Raw genomic sequence first — 27207 nt, 5'->3', positions numbered from 1 at the left:
TTGTATTTCTGACCTTTGCTATAAAAGAGAGAACGTGTGTACCTATTTGATCAGAACTTACTTAGTCCCTGCCAACTGACTTACTTTGAACAGAACTAGGATTGAAAGACAAAGTTTTAAAAAGTGGGGAACCCTAGTGATCAATATCTTAGGAAATAACACGTAACAACCGGAAATAAAAACTAAAGCACAAAGCGTAATAATTAGCACTATAATCAACATTTTCAGTAAAACAGTCATCATTTACTTACATTTTAATGTCTCTCCAGCATAAGGTATGTGCAATTTAAATCGGTCACAGTTGGGTCCAGGAGTCAATGACGTGCACCTTTAAAAAAATAAAAAAGATTTTAAAAAAACAAAAAACCTCATATGTTTATGATGTTTACTAAAGTAAATAAACAGTGATCTCTACAGATAAAATATTAAAACACTGGCTTATAGAACAAAATAGAAGCCCTTAATGGTCACGGAGGCCAAGAAAATAATACTTGCCCTGAAACAAATAATTCATTTATCTCACAGTAAAACTTACATGCCTTCTAACAACAAACACCAACACTGCTTCAACTATTTCTCTCAAAGAAGTGTATCCCTCTTTTAAAATAGGTACATCATCTGGGGCAGCCAGATGGCTCAGTGGGCTAGAGTGCGAGCTCTGAACAACCGGGTTGCCAGTTTGATTCCCACATGGGCCAGTGAGCTGCGCCCTCCACAATTAGGTTGAAGGCAAGGAGCTTCCAGAGGGCCGGCCAGATGGCTCAGTTGGTTAGAGCGCGAGCTCTCAACAACAAGGTTGCTGGTTCAATTCCTGCTGATGGGCCCTGCAAAAATACACGGTTCTCCAATTGGAGAAAAAATAATCCGTTTAAAATAGGTATATCATCCAAAAGAGGTCTGTGGTCTTTGACACCAAGAACTAAAACAAGAGAATTTTGTGGTCATATTAAAAATATAGACTCTTAGCTTTCACTCAGTACTAAAAAGAGCCCACTTTTGGCCTTTTTCTGGTACCAGATGTTTTGCTCTCTTTCCCTGAAGGTAAGGCACCGCCTCTAGATTTGGCACCCCACAACTTACATCTGTAGGAGAGCATGATGTACTCAGTTTAAGATAAAATGCAAATTTAAAAAGGGGTGAGTTAGTCACCTACGTCTCAACGGCTTGGTTTTGTTTTTTTTATCTATTACGTCACAACAATGTTCTTTGTTCTTTACACAGATTTACTTTATGAGATATCTTTCATGATCTTACAAGTCATAATTTCAACTGCATAACAGCAGTATTGGCTTCAGAAATTTATAAAATATTCAAGATGAAGATTGAGGAAGTTATGTGTCTACTTAGTTTTTAAAAAGTGAGGTTTTTAATTTATAAAGTAAAGCAAACAGGCTAATTTTCTTTCCTAATTCCAAAACCTGCTATGAAACATTTCTGAAAAAGAACCTACAAAAGTTCTTTAAGGAATAAGGAGCATTGTTGGAACAAATGTACAACTTCGCCAAACAACCACTTTGAAGGGCAACAGTCATTTGACAATAAATTTGAGAAATGCTAACTCTAAAAAAGTCTAACTCAGACCTCATAGTAGATCTACTATTTCTTTTTCTCAAAACTATTTGAATAGAAAAAAGAAAAGAACCAGACAAAAACTTTAACTCAGGTGTGTTTAACATAATTAACTAGATTGGCTTCCTCTTTATCTTTAGGGGCCAACAAAAAATACCTGTTTATAAACTACACAACAAAGTTGCACTAATCATTGCATACTAACATATTTTAATTTTTCACAGGCTTTAAGAACATTCTCCTTTACCTTTCACTATAAAATATTCTTCAGGGCACCTTTTACTAAGTAAAATATTTCCTTTATAATATAATCTTTTCTCAGCACAGTTGTTATTTGAAAACGCTTATGGAAAACACAAATTATAGTATTTAAAATATAAAGTATAGTCTAATGACAGAAATGACCCTACTAAGATTTTTTCTTACACTCAACCAACACTTTAAAATGATTAAAAACAAACAACAACAGCAAAAAAAACCATGATTCATAATCAAGTGTCTTGGGACTCAAAGATCAAATTATCTATCTACGTATTACAGCTTAACGGCTGAAGTTATTAATAGTACAGGAAATCCTCAGGATTAATCTGATTCTAGTTTGTTTGAAGAAGGCCTTCTTCAATGTGAAATTAGTTTCTAAACTGTTGCAGTCACTGCTGGGCCACATTTTACATGAGTTACTTTTAGCTTTAACCAGGACTGGGAAAGTGTTTTTGTGCTGTGCCACTTCACCTTCCTCCCTTACTGTGAATGGCTGGTTACAGCCACCTCAGGGTGTGAAAAAGTACATTTCTCCATCTGAGTGATTCATTCCCTGACTGTTTTCTCTTCGATAGGATTTACTGAGCATTGTTCTGTGTGTCAGGAAAACAGGGTGGACAAGACCTACAGTCTCACAGACCTTCAATTCTGGCAAGGGTAGAAACAATACACAAGAGACAAGTATATAAAGATGGTTTAAGATTGCTAAATGTTAAGAAAACGGGGTGCTGCAATAAAATAGGAGCTACATCACCTTAGAAGATTGGGGACGACCTCTGGGGGTGAAATCTGAAACCTGAGTAACATGACTGTGCTAACCATGCAAAATTCTGGGGAAGAGCATTCCAGGCAGAAGAAACAGCGGGTGCAAAGGTGTGCAGGCAGGATCAAGTCTGACATACCTGGGGGAAGAAATCATGGTAAGTCTGGGCATTACAGCCAGAGCAGAGTGAGCGAAGAAGAGAACAGCAAAAGATTAGGACAAGAGGTAAGCGGGGGACAAAACTGCAGAGCCTTGTAGCTGTGACAATTAACTCAGCTTTTATTCCCAGAACAAAGGAGGGTTTTAAGAGTAATATTATCTGATTCTACGCTTTTAAAAGATCACTCTATGTACTGTATGGGAAAAGACTGTAAAAAGGTAAAACAGAAATGGGGAGACCAGATAGGGGTCTATTTCAGGACCCCATTTATCCATCAGAAAGATGCTGGATAAATGAGGGAGCAGCAGTGGCAATGGAGACAAGTGGGTTTACTCAATAGTGGCGACCAGGGGAGGAGCAAGTCAAGGGAAAAGGAAATCAGAAGCGTCAAGTATGAGGATAACCAAATCTTACGTGGAAACAGAGCCACATTAGCGAGTGGGCTAGCCAAAATTCACCAAAACTCACCCAGAGAAAGTGTTATATATGTTGTTGGAACACTTGGAGTAGGGATGGGGTGAGGGTAATAGTCCCCAAAGAGCATAACCAAGTTATAATGGCCAATCTCCAGTTAACTGCAGGGCTTCTGTTTTGCTGAAAACAATTACAAATTTGGGGCCAAGAGCTGAACTGTTCAAGCCGACAGAAAAAAGGCTCAGCTTCCATCAGCAGGTCTCTCTCTCCTACAGAGCACTCAGCTTCTCCAATAAAATGTTGAGCAAATTATTTCAAATATCTGTTATGCTCTATCTTCCTATTACCTAGGATAAATAGGTTTATGGGAAACAAGCCAAAGTCCTGTTACCTAAAGGTTCCTTTAAGATTAAACTAAAATGTTTCCCCTTCTTAAATGACCTCTGTCTAAAATTGGTTTTGATCATGTTATTTAACTTACTGTGAAATTTCAAATCGCACTCAAGGAGGGAATTAATTTTTCTGCTAATCAAGAAAGTGCATGGGTTAAGAAAGATTGAAAAACACATATGAATAATATGATTCCACTTATGGAAAAGATAGATCTGTGTGTGTGTGCGTGTGCGTGTGCGTGTGTGTGTGTGTGTGTGTGTGTGTGTGTGTGTCTATAGCCATAAACAGGTTTCAGAGGGAGGGTCACAAAAATGTGTTAAGATTTTGGTTGATTTTTGTAACTCTTTTCGATTGTCTCTGCATTGTTTTGATTTTTTAATGAACATGAACTGTTTTATAATTATATAAATATTTTAAGGCTAAATACATCCTTTTTATATTTGACTAAGGAAACTTGCCTATGATGGCTTCATTTATCTTTTTCTTCTAAAGTGCTTCACTCTTTTTCAGAAGGAAAGAATGCAAGGTGATTTACTGATAGCCTCAAGTAAAGTATATGAAAGTCTCTATAATGTAATATCAAAAACTTCACATTTCTAATGTTTATTGTGTCTCACAGTTTCTTTGTGTCAGAATTTTGGGTATGGCTTGGCTCGGCAGTTCTGGTGTAAGGTCTCCATGACGTTGCAGTCAGATGTCAGTAACAGATAAGTAACAGACTGGGAAGTTCATTCATCTACAAAGTCATTTCCCCGAAAAAAGATGAAAAAGCTACTTAGTGAAAAGCCACTGGCGTGGCTTCATTAAAATTATATTTGTGTGATGGCAATTTGACCTAACACATAGTTAGATCTTTGGTTTATAAAACAAATATTCCAAATTGAAAAACTTTTAATAAAATAATCTAAGTGATTTAAAAATCACTGATAATTAAAATGTAATTTCAAATTTGTCTCTCCACTAGCTTCCCTGGGTGCTTACTATATGTCAGGCACTATCCTAGGTGCTGGGAATATAGCAGTGACAAGAACAAAAAACATATCCTGGCATATAATGTAAAAAGGTTTCAGATGAAGAACTATTCTCTAAAAATGTATTTTACTATATTCTGATTACCTCAATATACTGCGAATGCACTATTTTAAAGTGGGAGAACAAAGGGAGGTAAACCATTATATTCTGCAGGTTATCGAAGGGGGAATTATCCAGTGGGAATCCTTGATAGCATCAAATCAGGTAGTTTAGTCAGTCTAGTACTTTATCACAAAAACTGCAGCTAATCATTGACACAATAAAATGCTAAAAATACTAACCTCATATACTTATCCATTTGGTCTCTTATTTTACATCAAATCACGACTCCCAATATTATTACCTAGTTTCTAATTGTGGTCTGTTTTCCCAACTAATCATAAGATTTCTGGTGCTAAAAAATGTTTTATAGTTTCTTATGTCTTAGTACAACATTTAGCACAGCACTAAGCACCTAGCACTGATGAAATTCTAGCATATACTTACAATCAAACTAAACTAAAAAACTGTCATTTTACAGATGACGCAAGTGAAGCCCAGAGGGTCTCACAGCCACGCAGTGAGAGCACTGGGATTAGAAATCCCTTCCAGGGCACTCTGGACACATCTTTGTTGCCCAGGCCTAGGCATCGTGAAGTCAATTTTAACACGTTGCATACGGATCACAAGAATCTTCGTTTTTTTCTGAGCCATGTGTTAAGGACGGATAACGAGAATTCTCGTTTTTACTGTTGACTCTTTTTACTTTGCATATTTTATTGAATTATTTGTAGAATAATTACTTATAGAATAATTTATTTGTAGAATCTATTATTTATAGAAAAATAATAAATGACATAGAAGCATTTACGCTTTAAAGAGAAGAGTGCATTTTAAAGTAGTTTCTTTTAAAAACCTGCCGGAACAGAGGGGTATGAGGGATTTAAACCCCGCCGTACACAACATGTTAAATCTCCAGCATCTAGCACTGGTGTCTAGGACATGGATACTCCAGTAACTATGTACAGAGATAAAGGTGTGTTGGATGAATGCAAAACTCTTGTTCCCAGTCTGTGCTCTTTTCATGAAAAAAACTTATGATTTAACTGTAATAGGGAAGATGTTATCATCCTCACCTCTGAGAAAGGTGAAATTGCGATCATTTGTGGAAGATTTTCCCTTTGAAAAGCTGTACATGTGACCCAAAATTTAAAGTCACTACCTAAAATTACACTATTTTCACAATAAGTAATAACAACAGCAGCTGGATGACGTCACAAAAATGGTAGCACGAGGTGAGCCTCTTGAAATCTCCCCTGGAGTTTACAACAAATTGAACAACTATAACTCCCCAAAGGACTCCCTGCATAGCAGACAGACAAGACAAAGAGGCTCACTACTGAATTCACCTAAAGGTGGGCGAATTGCGCGAGTGGGGGAGGAGGGAAGGGAGAAGTGCGGAGACAGAGCTGCGCGGGCGCAGGACGCAGACCCAGCTCAGTGCTCCGAGCTCGCTGCATCCCGGAACTACCGTAGCTGCAGGAGAGGGAAGAACTGGGACTGCTAGGGCTCCGCTTATGGCCCACAGGGCTGAGGGGCAGCATATAACACGCAGAACCCAACGCTCATGGCACAGACCTTGGAGCAAGGACTGAGGGAAGAAGGCTGAAAACGGTGGTTTAAGCCCTCACTGCCGAGCAGAAAACGGAAGCCTTAGGCACTGAGACTAGCCGCCCCGTCCCTACACTCCCAGAGCTCGCCCTGCCCCCACCTGCCCGGTGCTAGAAGCAGAACAGTAGCAGTGTCAGATCAAAAGAACAGAATATTTGCTGTTCTGAGAACTGTGGACCACAGACACAGATTCGCAGCCCAACTAGTTCTGGCAAAGGGGAGGGAGCTGTGGAAGCAGGACCGGCTGTGGTGGTGGTCGCTGCCATTGCTCTGGGCCACCTCTCACAACTCACCCCGCCCCTGGCCCCACCTATCTGGGTGGATCCCTGCAGGAGTAAACAGAATTGCTGAAACATACGGGCTCTGAATCTGCCGCAGGAAGAGCTTTGGAACTTCAAAAGCTCTCTGCATCCCCACAGGGACGCGGCACCTTACGACCCAGGTGAACTATTAACATAGGAGAAGCCCACCTTCCAGGGATCTCCCCATTGTGTGAAAAGCCGGAATAGCGCAGAGAAAAATATAACACTACAGTATGAGAAAGAATAAAAGGCTGCAGTCGGAGAGAAAATAAAACATCCTACCAACCCGTTCTTGGAAAACAAAAGAAAGACCTCTTCCTATCAACCTGTTACAGAACCCACTCCTGTAGATGTCTAGGAAGAGAAATAATAAATCATTAATTGCCATGAATAACCAAGGCAACAAGACAGCTAAGAAAATGAAATGTCTCTAGAAAATGAACTTAAAGACATGGAAATATGTGACTTAAATGACAGAGAATTCAAGATCACAGTCCTGAAAAAACTCAATGAGATGCAAGAAAACACAGACAAGCAGTTTAATGAACTCAAAAACACAATCAAAGAACAAAATGAACATTTTACCAAAGAGATCGAAATTTTACAAAAGAACCAAGTAGAATTTCTGGAGGTTAAGAACTCCATAAAAGAAATGAAGAATGAAATAACCATCTTAAATAGTAGAGTTGACCAGATGGAGGAAAGAATCAGTGACATCAAAGACAGAAATCTGGAAATGACACAGATAGAAGAAGAAAGAGACTTGAGACTTAAAGGAAATTAAAGAACTCTACAAGAACTTTCTGACTCCATCAGAAAGAGCAATATAAGAATAATGGGCATACCTGAAGAAGAAAGAGACAAGGGAACACAGAATATATTCAAACAAATAGTCCACGAGAACTTTCCAAACTTGTGGACAGAACTGGATCCTCAAATCCAAGAAGCAAATAGAACACCTAATTACCTCAACCCCAAGAGGCCTTCTCCAAGGCACATTGTATTGAAGCTGTCAAAAATCAATGACAAAGAAAGACTCCTCAGGGCAGCCAGGGAAAAGACGGTAATCTACAAAGGAAAGCCCATTAGACTATCATCAGATTTTTTAGCAGAAACTCTACAAGCCAGGAGGGAGTGGAATCAAATATTCAAACTATTGAAAGAGAGAAATTATGAACCAAGAATAATATGTTGATATTATTATATCAATAAAGATACCCTTTAGATATGAAGGAGGAATAAAGACCTTTCCAGAAATACAGAAGCTGAGGGAATTTTCTAACACATGATCTGCACTACAAAAAATACTGAAGGAGGCTATTCGACCAGCATAAATAGGGATAATTGCTGACAACCAAAACATAAAAGGGGGGAGAGTAAAGGCCTGAGTATGGGAATGGAGAAAGTAAGCATGCTGAAGAAAATGGAATACTCTAAATATGAAACTTTCTTTTACATAAACTACTACTCAAAAACTCAAAAACAATCCAGAACTAAAATATATAATGTAATAAAAGAAAAAACAGAGGGAAAAGTCATAGAATACCACCACACAGAAATAATAAACAACAAAAAGGCAAAGAAACAATGGAGACACAGTCTTACCAGAAAACCAAAGATAGAATGAAAGGAAATCCTCAAATATCAAATAATCACCCTAAATGTAAATGGACTGAACTCACCAATAAAAAGGCACAGAGTAGCAGATTGGATCAAAAAACTAAACCCAACCATATGCTGCCTCCAAGAGACACATCTCAGCTACAAGGACAAACATAGACTCAAAGTGAAAGGGTGGAAATTGACACTCCAAGCAAATGGTATCCAGAGAAAATCAGGTGTAGCCATACTGATATCAGATGAAACAGACTTCAGGATAAAAAAGGTAACAAGAGACAAAGATGGACATTTCATAATGATAAAGGGGACTATACAACAAGAAGACATAACAGTCATCAATATTTATGCCCCCAATCAGGGAGCACCGAAATATACCAAGCAACTACTAACAGAACTAAAGGGAGAAATTGACCAAAACACAAGTATAGTAGGGGACCTTAAATACATCATTGACAGCTATGGATAGATCATCCAAAGAGAAAATAAAGAAATAAATAGCAGCCCTAAATGACACATTAGATGAAATGGCCATAACTGACATTTACAGAGCACTTCCTCCTAGAACATCAGTCTATACATTTTTTTCTAGTGTACATGGAACATTCTCAAGGACAGACTATATATTGGGACATAAAACTAGCCTCAGCAAATTTAAGAAAATTTAAATCATACCAAGCATATTGGCTGATCACAAGGCTTTGAAACTGGATATCAACTGCAAAAAAAAGCAATCCCCATCAAAATCCCACTGGCATTCTTTAAAGAAACAGAACAAAAAAATCATCAGATTTGTATGGAACCACAAAAGACCCCAAATAGCCAAAGCAATCCTAAGAGAAAAGAACAATGCTGGAGGTATCACACTCCCTGACTTTAGATTGTACTACAGGGCAACAATAATCAAAACAACATGGTACTGGCAGAAAAACAGACACAGAGACCAATGGAATAGAATTGAGAACCCAGAAATAAACATAAATATGGACAGATAATTTTTGACAGAAGCCAAAAACATGCAATGGAGAAAAGACAGCCTCTTCAATAAATGGTGCTGGCAGAATTTGATAGCCACATGCAAAAGAATGAAACTGGACAGCTATCTGTCACCATGTACCAAAATTAATTCAAAATGGATCAAAGACCTAAGCATAAGACCTGAAACAACAAACTGCATAGAAGAAAACATAAGTACTAAACTGATGGACCTTGGGTTCAAAGAGAATTTTATGAATTTGACTCCAAAGGGAAGGGAAGTAAAAGCAAAAATAAATGAATGGGACTATATCAAACTTAAAAGCTTCTGCACAGCAAAAGAAACCATTGACAAAATAAAGAGGCAACCAACTGAATGGGAGAAGATTTTTGCAAACAGCGCCTCCTATAAGGGGCTAATATCAAAACTATACCAGGAACTCATGCAACTCAACAACAAAAAAACAAACAACCCAATTGAGAAATGGGCAGAGGACCTAAAGAGACATTTCTCCAAAGAGGACATACAAATAGCAAATAGACATATGAAAAAATGCTCAACATCACTAATCAGAGAAATGCAAATAAAAACTACAATGAGATATCACCTCACCCCAGTCAGAATGGCTATCATCAACAAGACAAATAGTAACAAGTGGTAGAGAGGCTGTGGATAAAAAGGAACCCTGAGACACTGTTGGTGGGAATGCAGACTGGTGCAGCCGTTATGGAAGGCAGTGTGGAGGTTCCTCAAAAAATTACAAATAGAATTACCATATGACCCAGCGATCCCTCTCCTGGGTATCTACCCAAAAAATCTGAAAACATTTATCCATAAAGACATGTGTGTTCCAACGCTCATTGCAGATTTACGGTAGCCAAGACATGGAAACAACCAAAATGTCCTTCGATAGATGAATGGATAAAGAAGCTGTGGTATATATACACAATGGAATACTATTCGGTGGTAAGAAAAGATGAAATAGTACCATTTGCGACAACATGGATGGATCTTGAGATTATTATGCTAAGCAAAGTAAGTCAGACAGAAAAAGTAGAGAACCATATGATTTCACTGATATGTGGTATATAAAACTGAAAACAACAAAAGAACAAGACAAACAAATGAAGGAACAAAAACTCATAGACATAGGCAATAGTTTAGGGGTTACCAGAGGGTAACGGGGGAGGGGGCTCTCGAAGAGGGTAAAGGGGGTCTAATATATTGTGATAGAAAGAGAACTGACTCTGGGTGATGAACACACAATGTAAGATATAATGTATTACAGAATTGTATACCTGAAATCTATGTAACTTTACTAACAATTGTCACCCCAATAAACTTTAATTAAAAAAAACAAGCAGCTACTATTTGTTGGGCATTTACTACATATCAGGCACTACTCTAAGGTTTTTAGATTAAATTATTTAAGCCCACCGCAACCTTCAGAGATAAATGCTATTATTACCTCCATTTCACAACTTGCTAGTAAGTGACAGAGCTGGGATCCAAACCAAGGAAGTCTGGCTCCAGGGCCCATTTTCTTAACCACCACACTAAGTCATCTCTCAATAATTAAAGGGGAAACCTAGTGAAAAATGTGAAGCATAATTTTTTTCATCAAATGATATTTTATTAAGTACATGTAATAATGAAAAGTAAAACCTGATAAAACACTGCCAAAAAGAGTGTTCTATCACACGTTTTAATGAAAAGAAAATGATTTATCAGTAATAAGTATAAAAACTGTATACACGTAAATCAATGATGCAAATAAGTGAACAAGTCTCTCATAATAAATAAATAGGCTCTAAGACGTTGACACTATTGATTTATTTAGCAAACTCTTTAAATAAATAATAAAAGGTAAACTGCATTTGAATCCTCCTCAAATTATTACTTGTTCCTAGTTACAGAGATCTGATTCAAATTAATAAAGTATCACTATAAAGAGGAAAAGCTGGAAATTTCACTACATGTTATGTGATTTTAGCAACAGCCAAGATTTACTCTCGATTAACAGAGCTTTAAGAAGATATTACACAACATTTAAGACATTAGCATTTTTAAGACAATATAAAATATATGCTTTCTAATTTAATGCTAAACCTATTATTTGATGTATTTTCTGGGGGGAAAAAATGATTTAAACCGTATCTATTCTTCAAGCATCTAAAAAGAACAAAGTAGATGATTCCAAGATTCCTTCCCCAAGTCTACGTCAGTTTCCTTTACCCTGACTATTAATTTACCATTTGGCATGTTCTCTTACACAGCTTCCTGTTTTCTTGATAATGACGTTTGTGCTTAACTAACAATATTCAACATCAGCTGAGAAGGAAGTCTTCTTCAGTTTTGGCAACCTAAAATAACAGGTGACTGTGAAATAAAATAGGCTCAAAGACCAACGATTGCCTGTTGAATAACTATTAAGCCACAAATTAGAGTGAATTGTTAACTGATATTCCCATTTTCATTTTACAGAATTATTTTCTCTGAGTTAAACCTATCATCAATAACTCCACGAAGAGTATATTGGTTTCAAAATTATCATGGTTTCTAGACTGCAATGCAGCAGCAAAGAAGCTAGAAGACTGACACGGGCTATCTTTACAGCTATCTAAATAATCTATAAAATAGGCATTTTATCTTACAAAGGCATTTGAACTTCTGATTCACAGAATTTTACACCCTCAGCCTTAGAAGGGAATTATGGCCCAACTAGTTGACTATATCAAAACCCACTAGGTCAAGGTTAGGCCATTCTCTGAGGAGACTCAAGAATTAAAGTTGGCCCAAAGAAGGCAGCAAAATTGCACTGAGGCAGACTTTTTTACATCGTTCTCCCGGAGAATGGAACTATCTACTTAATGACATATAATGATACTGATACACCAAATATATCCTCTCTACCTCTACAGCCTGAAATCTATTTCTAGGCCCTACTAGAAAGTGGCGGATTCAATTCTCAGCATAAGATTTCGAAATGCGATTACCAAAATAAGTGACTCAGCCCACAATGTTTTAAAAATTATAAAGTATTTTTTAAAATTGTTTGCCAGTTCATGTGGCATCAACTGTTATTCCCAGTTTCTATGCTATGTCTCCATTTATAGATGACAGACTTGAAATCTACTTTAGGGTAGGGAGTATTTTTAAATGTTAGTAGGTGTTTCTTATAACAAAAGTGTGGTTTAAGTTAAATATGATTTCGGTAGGAATGTAAGGCTCAAATACTATTTTTAATAGTTAACTATGAGGGGGAAGTCTTTTAATTTTTTTAGATAGATGCTTAGGTCATTAATACTCAAGCTTCTTTTCTAATATGTGCATTTAATTCACTCTGTTAACAGAATAAAAGAGAAAATTAATAGTATTATCTCAATAGGTACACGATAAGCGTTTGATAAAATTAAACATCCATTCATGATTTTAAAGATTCTCTGCAAATGAGAATAAAAAAGGAACTTCCTTAATATGATAAAGGCTATTACATAAAAATCTACAGCAACATCACACTAAATAACAAAATGTTAAATTTTTCCCTTTGAGATAGAAAATGAGACAAAGGATACCAACCTGTTCTTACTACTTTTATTCAACATCGTACTGGAGGTCCTAGCAAATATAGTAGCATGGGGAAATAAGGCTATAAATATTGGAACGGAAGAAATAAAACTATACCTTATTTGTAGATAATATGATTGTGTATGTACAAAAGTTTTTAAAACTTCATATGCATTATTGGAGTTTAGCAAAGTTTCTAGACAAAGACCATACACAAAAATCAACTCTCTATTGTATATGTGTATCTAAATACCACCAACAATCAGTTGAAAAATAAAAATTTAGAAAGATGCCATAGAAAATAACATCAAACAGTCAAATATATGGAAGTAAGTGTCACAAAAGATGTGCTCAAGATCTTTACGTAGAAAGCTTTTTTTAAGAAGAAAACAAAATTTAAAAATTAGTGAAAACAGACATGTTCATAGATTAAACAACACATAATGAAAAGATGACACTGCTCCTTAAATTGATCTGGAACCTAAAATGCAGATTCTAAAAATGTTAACAGCAGCAGCATTCTTCGAAATCGCCCCTGAATGAACAACTACAATTTCAAACTGAATACCCAAATGCCCATCAGACACAGGACAGGGAAGTAAGTTGGGAGACAATCATAAAGTGAAATACATCGTAATGAAATAAACTACACACACATGGAACAACACAGGTGGATCCCACAAATATAGTGATGAATGATCTGTATGATTCCATTTGTTTGAAGTTCAAAACCAAACAAAAGCACTGTAGTGTGTGTACCGATAATATTATAGAAACGAGGGAAAGTGAGGACTACGAGTTAAGTCAGAACAGTGGCTCATTTATGGGGCAAGAAAGGAGTGGTGACTGGGAGAAGGCACAGGGGGGTTTCTGGGGCATTGCCAACATTTTATGTCTTGATCAAGGCAGCGGTAACACAAATGCTCATGTCCTGATATTATTAAGACGGAAGAAGTTGTTTTACGCTATCCAGTTTTAACAAGTCCTCCAGGTGACTCTGATGCACGATCGAATTTCAGAGCCACTGCTTTCAGTGTGTACTGTGTCTGGACTTAGAATTCATCACAGTAGTTTGACTTGGACTTTCGATTCCCTGTGGGTCAGCAGAGCCACCTGCACAGGCAAGTTCACATTTTCCCATGAGAGTACATCATTTTGAAACAGCTTGTTTCCATGATCTTCATCTCTTCTTTAATAGGATCATTTTTTATTCTTATGGAGCTAGAAAGTTTTCCGGAAATTTGTGATTGGGGACATACATTTCTTTTCTCCACATGAAATTTGTAATTATTGGTTGAACATTACTGTGGTGTGTGCATAAAGAGCTACACCCAACAGGTCAATGGTCTGTCTTTCAGTGAGTAGGTGAGACAATCTACTAGAGTACAGGAAGAAAATCTTAGGTAAAAAAAAGTGTGTGTGTGTGTGTGTGTGTGTGTGTGTGTGTGTGTGTGAAGAGAGAGAGACAGAGACAGAGATTATTCCTTACCAATATGTAATATACAGACTGACCTCAGCAGCCTCTTTTAGTTCTTACTCAGTTGTTCAAGTGTCCTGAGGAAAGAGTGGGAGTTCCACAACCCAGAGGGGTTAGTGGTGGTTCTCTCAATTATTTAGTTGTCTTCAGCATACTGTGATATGCTTCATAGATGTAAGAAATCCACTGTCTAGTTTTAAACCACACTAAAGCCTTTAAGAAATAGACAAGTGATTTCAAGTGATTCTTGCAAAGAATCTGTGGCTAGAGAATAATACCAATAATGCAAACACAGGCAAATTTTCAGGTGGGTGGAACTAAAAACTAGTCTTATAGCACAGCATATGCAGCCAACATTGCATTTCTTCCATTAGTAGCTACATATTTTTTTCACATTTCTTTTTCAGGTATGATAGGTGAAAATACCATATTATAAGTAACAAATTATTTTTACGGGATATCTTCTATCATTCTTTTTAACTTATATCTTAAATATTTTATAATTCTATATAAATATACTTTTATAATTAAATAAATATGTATGTACTGGGGGTTTCATAACCAAATTATTTGAGGTGCATAATCAAAAAAGTTTAGAGACTGCTGCCATAAGAGTTAAAGAAAGGAGTCTCTATTCTCAGGAAACTTGAACTGTAATCAGAAGACAAAAATCAAACGGCACAATTTAAATAACAATTCAAGACCACAATAGATACGAGTCACAAAGCAATTAACATGATTAATTGCCAAATTAGTGGTTAAAGAAAGTAAGCACAATAGAAGTTGAGAGAGCAGAGAAACCACTTTTAGCTGGGGTAATCAAGGAAGGTTCACTAGAAAACAATTGACCTCTAAGAATGAATTGGATCTGATCAAGCTAGGGAAAGGAAAAATATTTACCTGCAATTGTCATTAAACGGGCAAAACCAAGGAGCCACGTACTGTTAGATTGAAAGCTCTATAAAGAAATAGAGTGCATTAAACCTTAACTCCCTTCGTGCCCAGCAGTGTACCTGCTGAAACACAGGAGTCACCTGATAACCACTGCATACATAGTGCAGGTGAGCAAGTGGAACTGGAGAAGACAAGCACACATCAAGGTCATATCAAAGTCAAAGCAAATGACGTAAATGTCCTGGACTGATTCTTATTCTAGCTGTGGCAATGCCAGTAATTCTTACATTAATAAATATTATAAAACATCTCCAAGGACAAGGCCAACTTGCATACTATTTCTATACATTTAATGTACAACATCGTTTTATAAAAGTAATTTTTATACTAAACACTTTTAATTTGTTCCATAAAAATATTCCTTTAACCATTTTCACTTCTTGACCCCAAATATGTCCTAAATGGATTCATTCCCTAGTGTCTGAATTCTGGAACTTTATAGTTTATATCATTTGTGTACAGCCGACCCTTGGACAACACATGCTTGAACTGTGCAGATTGTTTTCAATTCATACTGTAAATGTATTTTATCTTCCTTATGATTTTCTTAATAACATTTTTTCTCTTACTTTATTGTATGAATACAGTATGTAATACATATAACATACAAAATGTGTTAATCAACTGTTTATGGTCTCAGTAAGGCTTTCAGTCAACAGCAGGCTGTTAGTAGTTAGTTTTGGGGGAGTCAAAAGTTATGCGGGTTTTCAAATGTGAGGTGTGGGGGTGTTGGTGCCCCTAATCCATGCATTGTTCAAGGGTCAACTGTACTATGTATCTAAATTCCAATCTCAATTCCTGCTCGTTACAGGGAAGGACTGGAGAGTATTTATATTGGCATGTAACTCAGATTCTCAAGGGAATGAACTAGCACAGCTTTGATCTCTTTCCCGTATTGGCTTTCGTGATATTTCCTTTATTTATTTTTGGATCTCCACTGTGCCTCACACTTGCTAGGTGCTCAATATACGCTTTCCTTTTAAAAAATAAATTTGAGTGACTATGAACAGTACAAAGGCAGGGTACAGAAAAGAATGGAAAACTAGTGGGAAGGGGAGGGTGAGAGGACAAGGAAAAGAAAAAAAAGCAAGACAAGTGGAAGAATGAATAGTAGTAGAAACAGATGACAAGGTGGAGGTAAAAATGGAGAATGAGAGAGAAAATGAAAGTGGAGAAGAAGGGAAACAGGGAAATTAATAGATTCTCAAGTGTCATTAAAGGATTCCCTTTCCTGGTGGTGAGAGATGATTTCTAAAGATGGAAGAAAAGTTTTTTAAATCCTCAAATTCTTCTGTTTAAGTGATTATGAAAAGACTTAGCATCTGCTAAATGAGCATATCTGGAACTACCAGGTAATGGGATAAATGTACCATTCATGTATTTGCGGTTGTTAGGTGGTTTGGGAGGATTTTTTTTCTGATTGCTGCTTGAGATACTATTGTTACACACTATAAATTGTAAAGTTATATAATGTGTCTCTCCCTCAATTTCCTCATCTGTAAAATGGGGGTAACAGTCACACCCCATGGAGCTGTTATGAGGACCCACTGAGTTGGTACACATGAAGAACAGGGCATAGCACCAAGTAAGTAGTACTTAACCCCTATCAGTAGTATCAAAAGCACAAATTGCAAAACCAAAAATATGGAGAAGAAAGACTATCACAATCACTATTTTCATTAAACCCATAATTTCGCTTGGACAGCAATTTTCAAAATTTACACGGAAAAAAAAAAAAAAAACTTCAGTTGCCCCCCCTTACCTTATTACTGTGCCTTCTTCATTGCACAAAATTTCTCAGACGGGTCCACTCATGAAGAGACTGAAGCAGAGCAGTAAAACAGTTTTCCCAGGTCCTAACACAAACCTAATGGAGCCCATAATGCCCTTCAAGGTACTCAGCAGGAGGTCCACAGGGGAACAGACACCCAGGTGGTCAGCAGAGCAAGAAGAGACCAGAAGGAGCTGTCAGAGAAAAAGAAGCAGGGGAAACCTCGAGTCTAGACCAGAGGTTTTCAGACTTTTTTGATACACAGTAAGAAACGTTTTAATCACCATTTTATATCACCACTCAGTACACATATATGTACTGAGTATGTAGTACACATATATGTGTGTATATATGTATATACAAATTGAAAGAAAATTTTCATGCAACAGTATTTAGCTTTATTACATGATATGCACTGACACTTTTGGTTCGTTCTATTTCATATTTTTTTAAATGCAAATTAAGACCCACTAAAATGATTTCTTGACACGCCAATGGATCACAACCTACTAATGGTTTGCAACACAACACACAGCTCTGTCCACTACAACCTCAGGGGATGCTGCTTCCAGGAAAATAAAGCTAGTGCTCTACTCCACACTGGTCAAAACCATTCCTTCAACACCTCATTCAGTTCTAGTCTGAACTGAATGCATAGCGACTAACTGCATCACATTCAGAAGAAGCCAACAAGGATGGTGAAAGGTCATAAATCACATGGTATAAACAAAAGCTACACGTAGCCTGCAGAAGAGAAAAATACAAAACATGACAGCTATCTTCATTTACGTGAAGTGTTGTCACACGGAGGACTGATTAAGCTTATTCTACGCGGTACCAAGAAGTAGAAGTGACACAAAAAGGGGTTTCAGGTGAATACAGGAAAGCACTTTCTAACAGAATCAGCTGCCCCAGGAGCAGCCTTGGGCCTCAGGGAGTTTCCTTGTGACTGGAGATCTGTAGGCACAGTCTGGCCGGTCACTTGGCAGGGAAGCAGTAGGAGGGGCTCATATGTCAATCACATGGTGGTCATTAGAGTTTAAGGCCTTCCAATCCTCACATTCTACAATTCTAGGCTAAATAAAGACAATATCATACAATAATCTGACTTCTAAACTCAACACCGGTTCTTTAGATTTTTAAAAAGAAATGAATTCTACCATGAACTACATAAACTTGAAATGGCAAATGATCATATTTTAACAAAAAACAATGTAATAAGAACTAATTTAATGTGCCTAGCACAGTCATTTAAAAAATCTTCATTAGTTACAATCAGAGAAAAACTGAAGTGCCACTCAACTCAATGACATAGTCAAGATGCTCATCAACTTAGAAAACATAAATCCATATATATTAGGTTAGAGCAAAAGTAATTGCAGTTTTTGCAATTATTTTTAACCATTTAAACCGCAATTACTTTTGCACCAGCCTATAGCTTTAACAGGAAAATAGCAAAAAATGTTTGATCTTTAAAATGTAAAGAAATAAAGGAAGAGTGCTTACCAAAAAAGACTGTATTGTAAACATTCTCTCCTTACTCAAAAGTCATGCTCAAAAGTCAGTATATGTACAAAATACATAAACAAAGTAATAATGCTCTCTCTGAATCCTTATTGACCCAACTAACAGAAAATTTTAGTAATTTTGAGAGAAATCTCATTCTTATAACCATCTATCATATTTGTTCTACCTTATTTGTTTAAAAAGAAAAAAAGAACAGTATCTCAAATTAGTAGTAGTTAGGAACTACTTATCACTAATGTATTAATACTATTGTTTCACCACTGAGAGAGAATTCTAAGAAGGGCAACTCCTGGACTGTTAAAATGCAGAGACCCTTCTAGAACAGTGCTACTCAAAGCAGGGTTCATGGACATTGATGGATGATAAACTTACTATCTGAATGAGATAAGCACAGAAAACGATAGTAAGAATTTAGAAACTTATAAAGCAATTTGTAAGCATAGTTTTAAGTCTGCTGAATCTAACATTAAAAAGCCCAGCCTTATATTTTATATGTGTTTTTATTTCATTTTTCTAGTAATTTTTATTGCATTTTACAAAAGTCTCAGCTGGTGACAGATTGGAAACTTGTTAAAACTTTTTTAAAACTCTGGTCTTTCACCAATGACAGTCTCAAAACCACTTCTGTAAAGATCCGTTAGATGCTGAAGTTCTCTGGACATGAAGATAAACTGCATTACCCTGATGTCCCCTTAATCGCTGATTTCCCCACTGCAGTACCAAACACTGTTAACTTATTCCTTTCTAAGTGTTCTTTTGACATCTCTGCTAAGTTGACAGTAATATCAACACAGTTCACGGCTTCAAATGTATCACCAGACTATGGTCTGGCTGCTCAGAATCTGTAACACTGCTTCATTTGCATTCAGATATAGCTTCAATATATTCTTGGATTCACTCCTTGTAAGAAGATACTAGCTAATCTGATGACCCAGTTTGGAGGGGTCACCCAATCTTGCAACATGACTGGTGGCATAATCCATGGCAGTCAGTCATATAATTTTTCAGAAAGTCTAAAAACAAAGTGGCTCAATTTTAAAACCCAGGCTTCCACACCTGAAGTAATAGCCTGCAGCGTCCTGAGCTCATGCTGAAAGACCTGTTATCTCCGCAATTTGCCCCATCTACCTGGATTCTCCATTCTCCATTTGAACTATTTTGGTCCCCAGAATTCTTCTCTGACTCACATATTCTTTTATTTCTCATATAAATATATAAAGATGGATTTAATACATATATTTATAAAAACCTACCAGCAACTAACAATTCCTAAAGACATTTTTATTACATACTTCAATAACTCAGAAATGGGGGGGGGTGAATGGGAGTCTGAGAATTTAGGTCAGAGCCAATCAGTGACAGACAATAAAATAACGACTTGTATTTAATTTCTGTCCAACTACCAACTATTAAATTGTATTCCCTCCTCATAGTCTTTCACTTGTAGACATCTATAAACTCTTCTCAAATTATCTTTTGCTCTGAAATCTAGCCCATTTGTAGTAAACCACTGCCTAGAAAATACTGCTATTTTAGACAGCAACGTTTTCTGAATGAGTTCTAATACTGAACGATTCCTAATGTTTAAGTTTTAATCTCAATCACCTAATAAATTTTGACCTGAATTTTATCCAATAATTTTTTTCGTGTTCATATCTAAAGATATTTCAAGAATACAGAGGGCTGGAAAACCCATCCCAGAGTATAGTATATTAATGTGTGATTCTTACCTTTTCCTGGCCAGTGCTTTCTTGAGAGAAAAAAAAACAAACATACATCTGGTAGAGAAGATCTGAGATCTAGTCTTCCTCTCCACCACTTACCGTATTTCCCCCAAAATAAGACCAGGTCTTATATTAATTTTTGCTCCAAAAGATGCATTAAGGCATATTTTCAGGGGATGTCTTATTTTTTCATGCACAACAATCTACATTTATTCAAATACAGTCATGTTATCTTCTTCTGGAACATCGTCATAACGTACTAAATGTGTCCGTCTGGTTGATGATCTTAACTGAGGCTTATTTTTGGGGTAGGTCCTATTTTCGGGGAAACATGGTATCAGGTAAGTAAACCTGAATGAATTTCTTAACCTTTCTGATATTTACGTCCTCATATATTTAAAAAAGCTTTTAAAGGGGAGTTATAAAAATATTCCTCACAGATTTACTGAGAGAATAGGCAGTCTATGAAAAAAATGACTTCATACTATTCACAAATGCTAAATTCATTTACTGCTCATTTCTTCATAGAAAAAAATAGAGAACAGACATTGTCTATTTAGAGCTCTGAATCTATTGCTGGCCTTGGTCAGTGTCCACTATGGGATTCACAGTAAAATCAATTTTATATTCTTTCCCGGAATGCTATTGAAAGTTCTATCTTTTCTACAATATAAATTATATACTCACACAAGGAGTTCTGATGATAAACCTACACTGGGAAGAACACAAAGAAGTGACAAAGCTGCTTTCCTTTGAATTCCATTCTTCTTCTAGTCCATTTCTTTTGTCTTCTACCCCAATGTCTGTCTTTTTTCCTAATACCAATAGAAATTTCCCCTTCTGCTGTCTCATCCCGATGGGCTCGTACAGCAGAAACTGACTTTATAAGCCATATTCACTTTTTTTTTTTTACAAATTACACAAAAATTTTTCACTCTAAAAAATGCTAACAATATAGAAATGAAAGTATCAAGTACCCCTTCACTGCTCATACCTTTTCCTGCAGAGTTAACCACTGTATTGGGTTTGTTAAATATCTTCTCAAATCTGTGTGTGGGTGTGGGTGTGGGTGTGTGTGTGTGTGTGTGTGTGTGTGTGTGTATGACTTTTTCACAACATTACAATCACATAATACCTGCTATTCTGCAAACTGACTCCTTATCTACTTGCCATTCAGTACTGATCAATACTATTCTAGCTTGGCACTTTGGAAGGCCAGACAATATTCCCAAGTGATGGGCCACTGAGATCATTCCATTCAGAACACAGTTTCTTAGGAGCTTCGACAAGTACGTACTGAGTGCCTACTTTGTGCCATGGGTTGAAAAAAAAAGGCATGGTACCTGCCCTCCTGGAATTAAAAGTTTAGTATAAGACTCAGCATTAAATAAATAATCAGCAGTAAACATAATTTCAAATTGTAGTAAGTGCTAAAATAGGATGTTACAAGAGAATACAGCAGGGGTTCTAACTTAGGTGGGGGCTAGGGGAGCCCTCTGAAACTCTGAAAAAGTTACATTCAAGCTAAATACGAAGCATTGTAGAAATTGGGGAATTGGTCCCTGGAGAGGAAGAATGCTGCGGGAAAAGGAAGAAGGTGAGCAAAAGTCGCGAGCTGGGAAAGGGCTTGGGGCATTCTGCAGATGGAGAAGAGGTCATTGAGGTTACGGAAGAGAACCACACAACATAAGGAAAGCGCCACAAGCTAAGGCTGAGAAGGCAGAGAACAGCCCAATCATGCAGCAAATCATTAAACATTTGGGGATTTTATTCTAAGTAAAGGAAAGCCATTCAATGATTCTGAACAAGTGACACAATCTGATTTATTTTCTTATTTAAAATAAATGTATTAGATTAAAAATAAGATAAATGACTGCTGGATGGAAAACAGATCAGAGAAGAGTTAGAACAGTCATGACTAGTTATGACTAGTTCATATAAGAGACGGTGATGCTGACAGTGCAGAGAGAGGGAAATGGGTGGAGTGGAGGCCAAAGAGCCTCTGAGAGGAGTTGCTGAGGCTTAGAAGACACAAAAATGGAAAAATAGACTATGCTCATGAATTTGAAGAATTAACTTTGTTAAAATGTCCATATTACCCACAGCAACTACAGATTCAGTGCAATCCCTATCAAAATTCCAAATACATTTTTCACAGAAATAGAACAAAACATCCTAAAATTTGTATGGAAGCACAAAAGATCCTGAATAGTCAAAGCAATCTTGAGAAAGAACAAAGCCAAAGGCATCACACTCCCTGATTTCAAACAATATTATAAAGCAACAGTACTCAAAACAGTATGGTTCTGGGCCGGCCAGGTGGCTCAGGCGGATAGACCTCCATGCTCCTAACCCCGAAGGCTGCCGGTTCAATTCCCACATGGGCCCGTGGGCTCTCAACCACAAGGTTGTCAGTTCAATTCCTCGAGTCCCACAAGGGATGGTGGGCTGCGCCCCCTGCAACTAGCAATGGCAACTGGACCTGGAGCTGAGCTGCGCCCTCCACAACTAAGACTGAAAGGACAACAACTTGAAGCTGAACAGCACCCTCCACAACTAAGATTGAAAGGACAACAACTTGACTTGGAAAAAAGGCCTGGAAGTACACACTGTTCCCCAATAAAATCCTGTTCCCCTTCCCCAATTAAAAAAAAAAAAAAACAGTATGGTTCTGGCAGAAAAAAGCCACAGACCAATGGAACAGAGTGAGAGCCCACAAATAAACCCACACATATATGGACAACTAATTTACAACAAAGGAGCCAAAAACATACAATAGAAAAAGATAAATCGCCTCAGTAAAAAATGGTGCTGGAAAAACTAGACAGCCTCAAGCAAAAGAATGAAATGAGACCACTATCTTACACCATACACAAACATTAATTCAAAATGGATTAAACATTTGAATGTAAGACCTGAAGCCATAAAATACATAGAATAAAACATGAGTGCTAAGCTCCTGGACATCAGCGTTAGGGCCATTTTTGTGGATTTGATTCCAACAGCAAGGGAAACAAAAATAAATAAACAAATGAGACTACATCAAACTAAAGAGCTTCTACACAGCAAAGGAAACCAGCAACAAAACAAAAAGGCAAACAAAAAATAGGAGAAGATATTTTGCAAATTATATTTCTAATAAGTGGCTAATATCCAGAATACATAAAGAACTCATACAACTCAACAACAAAACAACAAACAACCTGATTGAAAAATGGACATTTTTCCAGGGAAGACACACACATGGACAACAGACACATGAAAAGATGCTCAGCATCACTGAATATTAGGGAAATGTCAATCCCAACTGCAATGAGGTATCACCTCTCACTTGTTAGAATGGCTACTATCAAAAAGACAAGAAATAACAATTGTTAGAGAGGATATAGAGAAAAGGGAACTCTCATGCACTGTTGCTGGTATTATAAATTGGTGCAGCCACTATGCAAAACAGTATAGAGAGGTTCTTCAAAAAGTTAAGAATAGATCTACCATATGATCCAGGTATTCCCTTTCTGGGTATTTATCCAAAGAAAGAGTATGAAAACACTAACTCGAAAAGACAGATGCACCCCTATGTTCATTGTAGCATGATTCACAACAGCCAAGAGATGGCAACAATCTAAGTGTCCATCAACCAATGAATGGATACATATATATATATATATATATATATATATATATATATATATATATGTATTTATATGTATATATTTTCACTCCGTTATAAAAAATTTTAAAAAGATGAAATATTGCCATTTGTGACAACATGGATAGACCTTGAGGGTATTATGCTAAGTTAAGTAAGTCAGGTGATAAAGGACAAAAATCATATGACTTCAGTCAGGTGGAATATAAAACAAAGAAAAGAAACAAAAAAAAAAGGAACAAACAAAACAAAAACAAACTTAAAAAGACAACAGATTGGTAGTTACAAGAGGGGAAGGGGACTGGTGGGGCAATAAATAGGTAAAGGGGGTCAAATGTATGGTGATGGATGGAAATTAGACTTTTGGTGTGAGCCCACTATAGTGTATACAGGTATCAAATTATAACGTTGTACACCTGAAACTTACATAATGCTATCAACAAACGTTACCTCAATAAAAAGGGAAAAGTTTATAATTTCAGCACTGTTTTAAGATTTCCTTGTTGTGCTTAATTTAGTTTGCCTTCTCAGCCAAAAGCTTGAATCAAAGCATAAATTGGGGGGGGGGGAACCTTCAATGTTGAAAGACTAATAGCTATTCCTCTAAGGTCAGAACCAAGACAAGGACACCTGCTTTCATCACTTCTATTCAAAGCGGTACTGAAAGTCCTAACCAGAGCAATTATGCAAGAAAAAGAAATAAAAGGCATCCAAATTGGAAAGGAAGAAGTAAAATTATCTCTGTTTGCAGAAGACATGATCTTACATATAGAAAACCCTAAAGATTTCACACAAAAACTGCTAGAACTAATAAATGAATTCAGGAAAGTTGCAAGATAATCAACGCACAAAAATCAGCTGCATTTCTATACACTGACAATGAACAATCTGCAAAGTAAATTATGAAAACATCACATTTACAATAGTATCAGAAAGAATAAAATACTTAGGAATAAACTTAAATGAGGAGGCAAAAGACTTTGACACTCAAATCTGCAAAACACTGCTGAAAGAAATTAAAGAAGTCACAGAAAATGGCAAGACATCCTGCGTTCACTGAAGACTTAATATTGTTAAAATGTCGATACTACCCAAAGCAATCAACAGATTTAATGCAACCCCTATCAAAATCTCAATGGTGTTGTTTTGCAGAAATAAAAAAAAAGCCATCCTAAAATTCATATGGAAGCTCAAGGGACCCCAAATAACCAAACAATCTTGAAAAAGAAGAACAAAGTTGGAGGATTCACACTTCCCGATTTCAAAACTTACTACAAAGCTATAGAGTGTGGTACTATCATAAAGACAGACACACAGACCAATTGTGAAGAGAATAGAGAGCACAGAAATAAACCCTCACATATGTGGTCAAATGATTTTCAATAAGGGTGCCAAAATCACTTAATGGGGAAAGACTGTCCATTCAAAAGAGTACTGGGAAACTAGATATCCATATACAAAAGAGGAGGAGGAGGAGGAGGAGGGAAGGAGAAGGAAAAGAGAGGGAGAGAGACAGAGAGTGGGGGAGAAGAAGGAGAAAAGAAATGAAGTTGGACCCTTATCTTACACCATACACAAAAACTTTAAATTCAAAATTCAAAATGAGTCAAAGACCTAATCTTAAGAGTTAAAATAATAAAGCTCTTAGAAAAAAACAAAGGGGGAACGTTTTATGACGTTGGATTTGGCAATGATTTCTTGGGTGTGACACCAAAAGGACAGGCAACAAAAGAAAAAATAAATAAGTTAGACTTCATCAAAAGGAAAAACCGTGTGCATCAGTGGATACTATCAACAGAGTATCAATTCTCCTATGGAATGAGAGAAGATATTTGCAAATCAAAAATCTGACAAGGGATTGATATCCAGAAAATATAAAGGCTCTTACAACTCAACAACAAAAGCCCAATTAAAAAATGAGCAAAGGACTTGACTAGACAATTCTTCAAAGAAGACATACAAATGGCCAGTAACCACATTAAAATATGGTCGACGTCACTAGTCATTAGGGAAATGCACATCAAAACCACAGTGAGAAACTACTTCACACCCATTAGAAGTATTGATGAGGATGTGGAAAAATTGGAACCCTTGTGCATTCATTACTGGTAGCAATGTAAAATGGTACAGCCGCTATGGAAAAGAATGGTATGGAGATGCCTCAAAAAATTAAACACAGAATTACCATGTGGTCCAGCAATTCCACATGTGGGTATATACTCAAAGGAATTGAAAAAAGGGACTCAAAACATATATTTGTACACCCATGTTTGTAGCAGCATTATTCAAAACAGCCAAAAGGTAGAAGCAACCCAAGTGTCCATCGATGGATGAATGGATAAACTAAATGTGGTACACACACACACACACACACACACACTCAACCGGAATATTTATTCAGCTTAAAAAGGAAGGACATTTTCATACATGCTACAACATAGATGAACCTTGAAGACATTATGCTAAGCCAGTCACAAAAGTACAAATACTGTATGATTCCACTTATACGAGATACCCAAAGCAGTCAAATTCATAGACAAAAAATAAAATGGTGATTTCCAAGGGCTAGGGGAAGGGAGGAATGAGGAGTTAACGTTTAATAGGCACAGAGTTTCAGTTTTGCAAAGTGAAAAAGGTTCTGGAGATGGATGGTGGCGATGGTTGCACAACAATGTGAATGTATTTAATGCCACTGAACTGTACACTTAAACATGGTTAAAATGGTAACTTTATGTTGTGTATATTTTCCCACATGAAAGAAAGTATATGCTAAGGCTCAAACTGAACACCTGAATAATTTACTGAACCACATTTTTTTTTTTTTAAAGATTTTATCGGGGAAAGGGAACAGGACTTTATTGGGGAACAGTATGTACTTCCAGGATATTTTTCCAAGTCAAGTTGTTGTCCTTTCAATCTTAGTTGTGGAGGGTGCTGTTCAGCTTCAAGTTGTTGTCCTTTCAGTCTTAGTTGTGGGGGGCGCACCTCAGCTTCAGGTCCAGTTGCCCTTGTTAGTTGCAGGGGCGCAGCCCACCATCCCTTGCGGGAGTCGAACTGGCAACCTTGTGGTTGAGAGCCCACGGGCCCATGTGGGAATCAAATCGGCAGCCTTTGGCATTAGGAGCACTGAGCTCCAACCGCCTGAGCCACCAGGCCGGCCCTGAACCACAACATTTTTTAAGTAAAGTTTTTTAAATCAGAAGAGTCTTAGGAGTCCATAGCTGAAAAAACAAAACAATTGTGCTAAGGGCATTATACCTACTTAACAGTGGAACATCAAAACATTCTCTAAAACTTCTACTTGATTCAAGATCTTGTACCAACAAGTTGGCAAAAACAAAGGTTGAGATTAAAATCTTTTCAGAAAACAAAAAGGGTATATTTTTCCAAAAGTCAAGAGA

The 27207-nt window shown here is 36.9% G+C and overlaps 1 protein-coding gene across 1 annotated transcript in view; it reads right to left on the bottom strand.

The window, feature by feature from the left end:
* BABAM2 (BRISC and BRCA1 A complex member 2) overlaps positions 1-27207 on the bottom strand; it is a 367400-nt gene that overhangs the window by 328088 nt on the left and 12105 nt on the right. The window contains exon 3 of the mRNA XM_019735370.2: positions 252-328. Within this exon, the coding sequence (XP_019590929.1) occupies positions 252-328 (77 nt within the window). The remainder of the gene's footprint in view (positions 1-251; positions 329-27207) is intronic.

The sequence above is a fragment of the Rhinolophus sinicus genome, linkage group LG05, assembly GCF_036562045.2.
Source record: "Rhinolophus sinicus isolate RSC01 linkage group LG05, ASM3656204v1, whole genome shotgun sequence".
Classification (NCBI taxonomy): Eukaryota; Metazoa; Chordata; class Mammalia; order Chiroptera; family Rhinolophidae; genus Rhinolophus; species Rhinolophus sinicus.
This window is presented reverse-complemented; position numbering and strand designations above follow the sequence as displayed.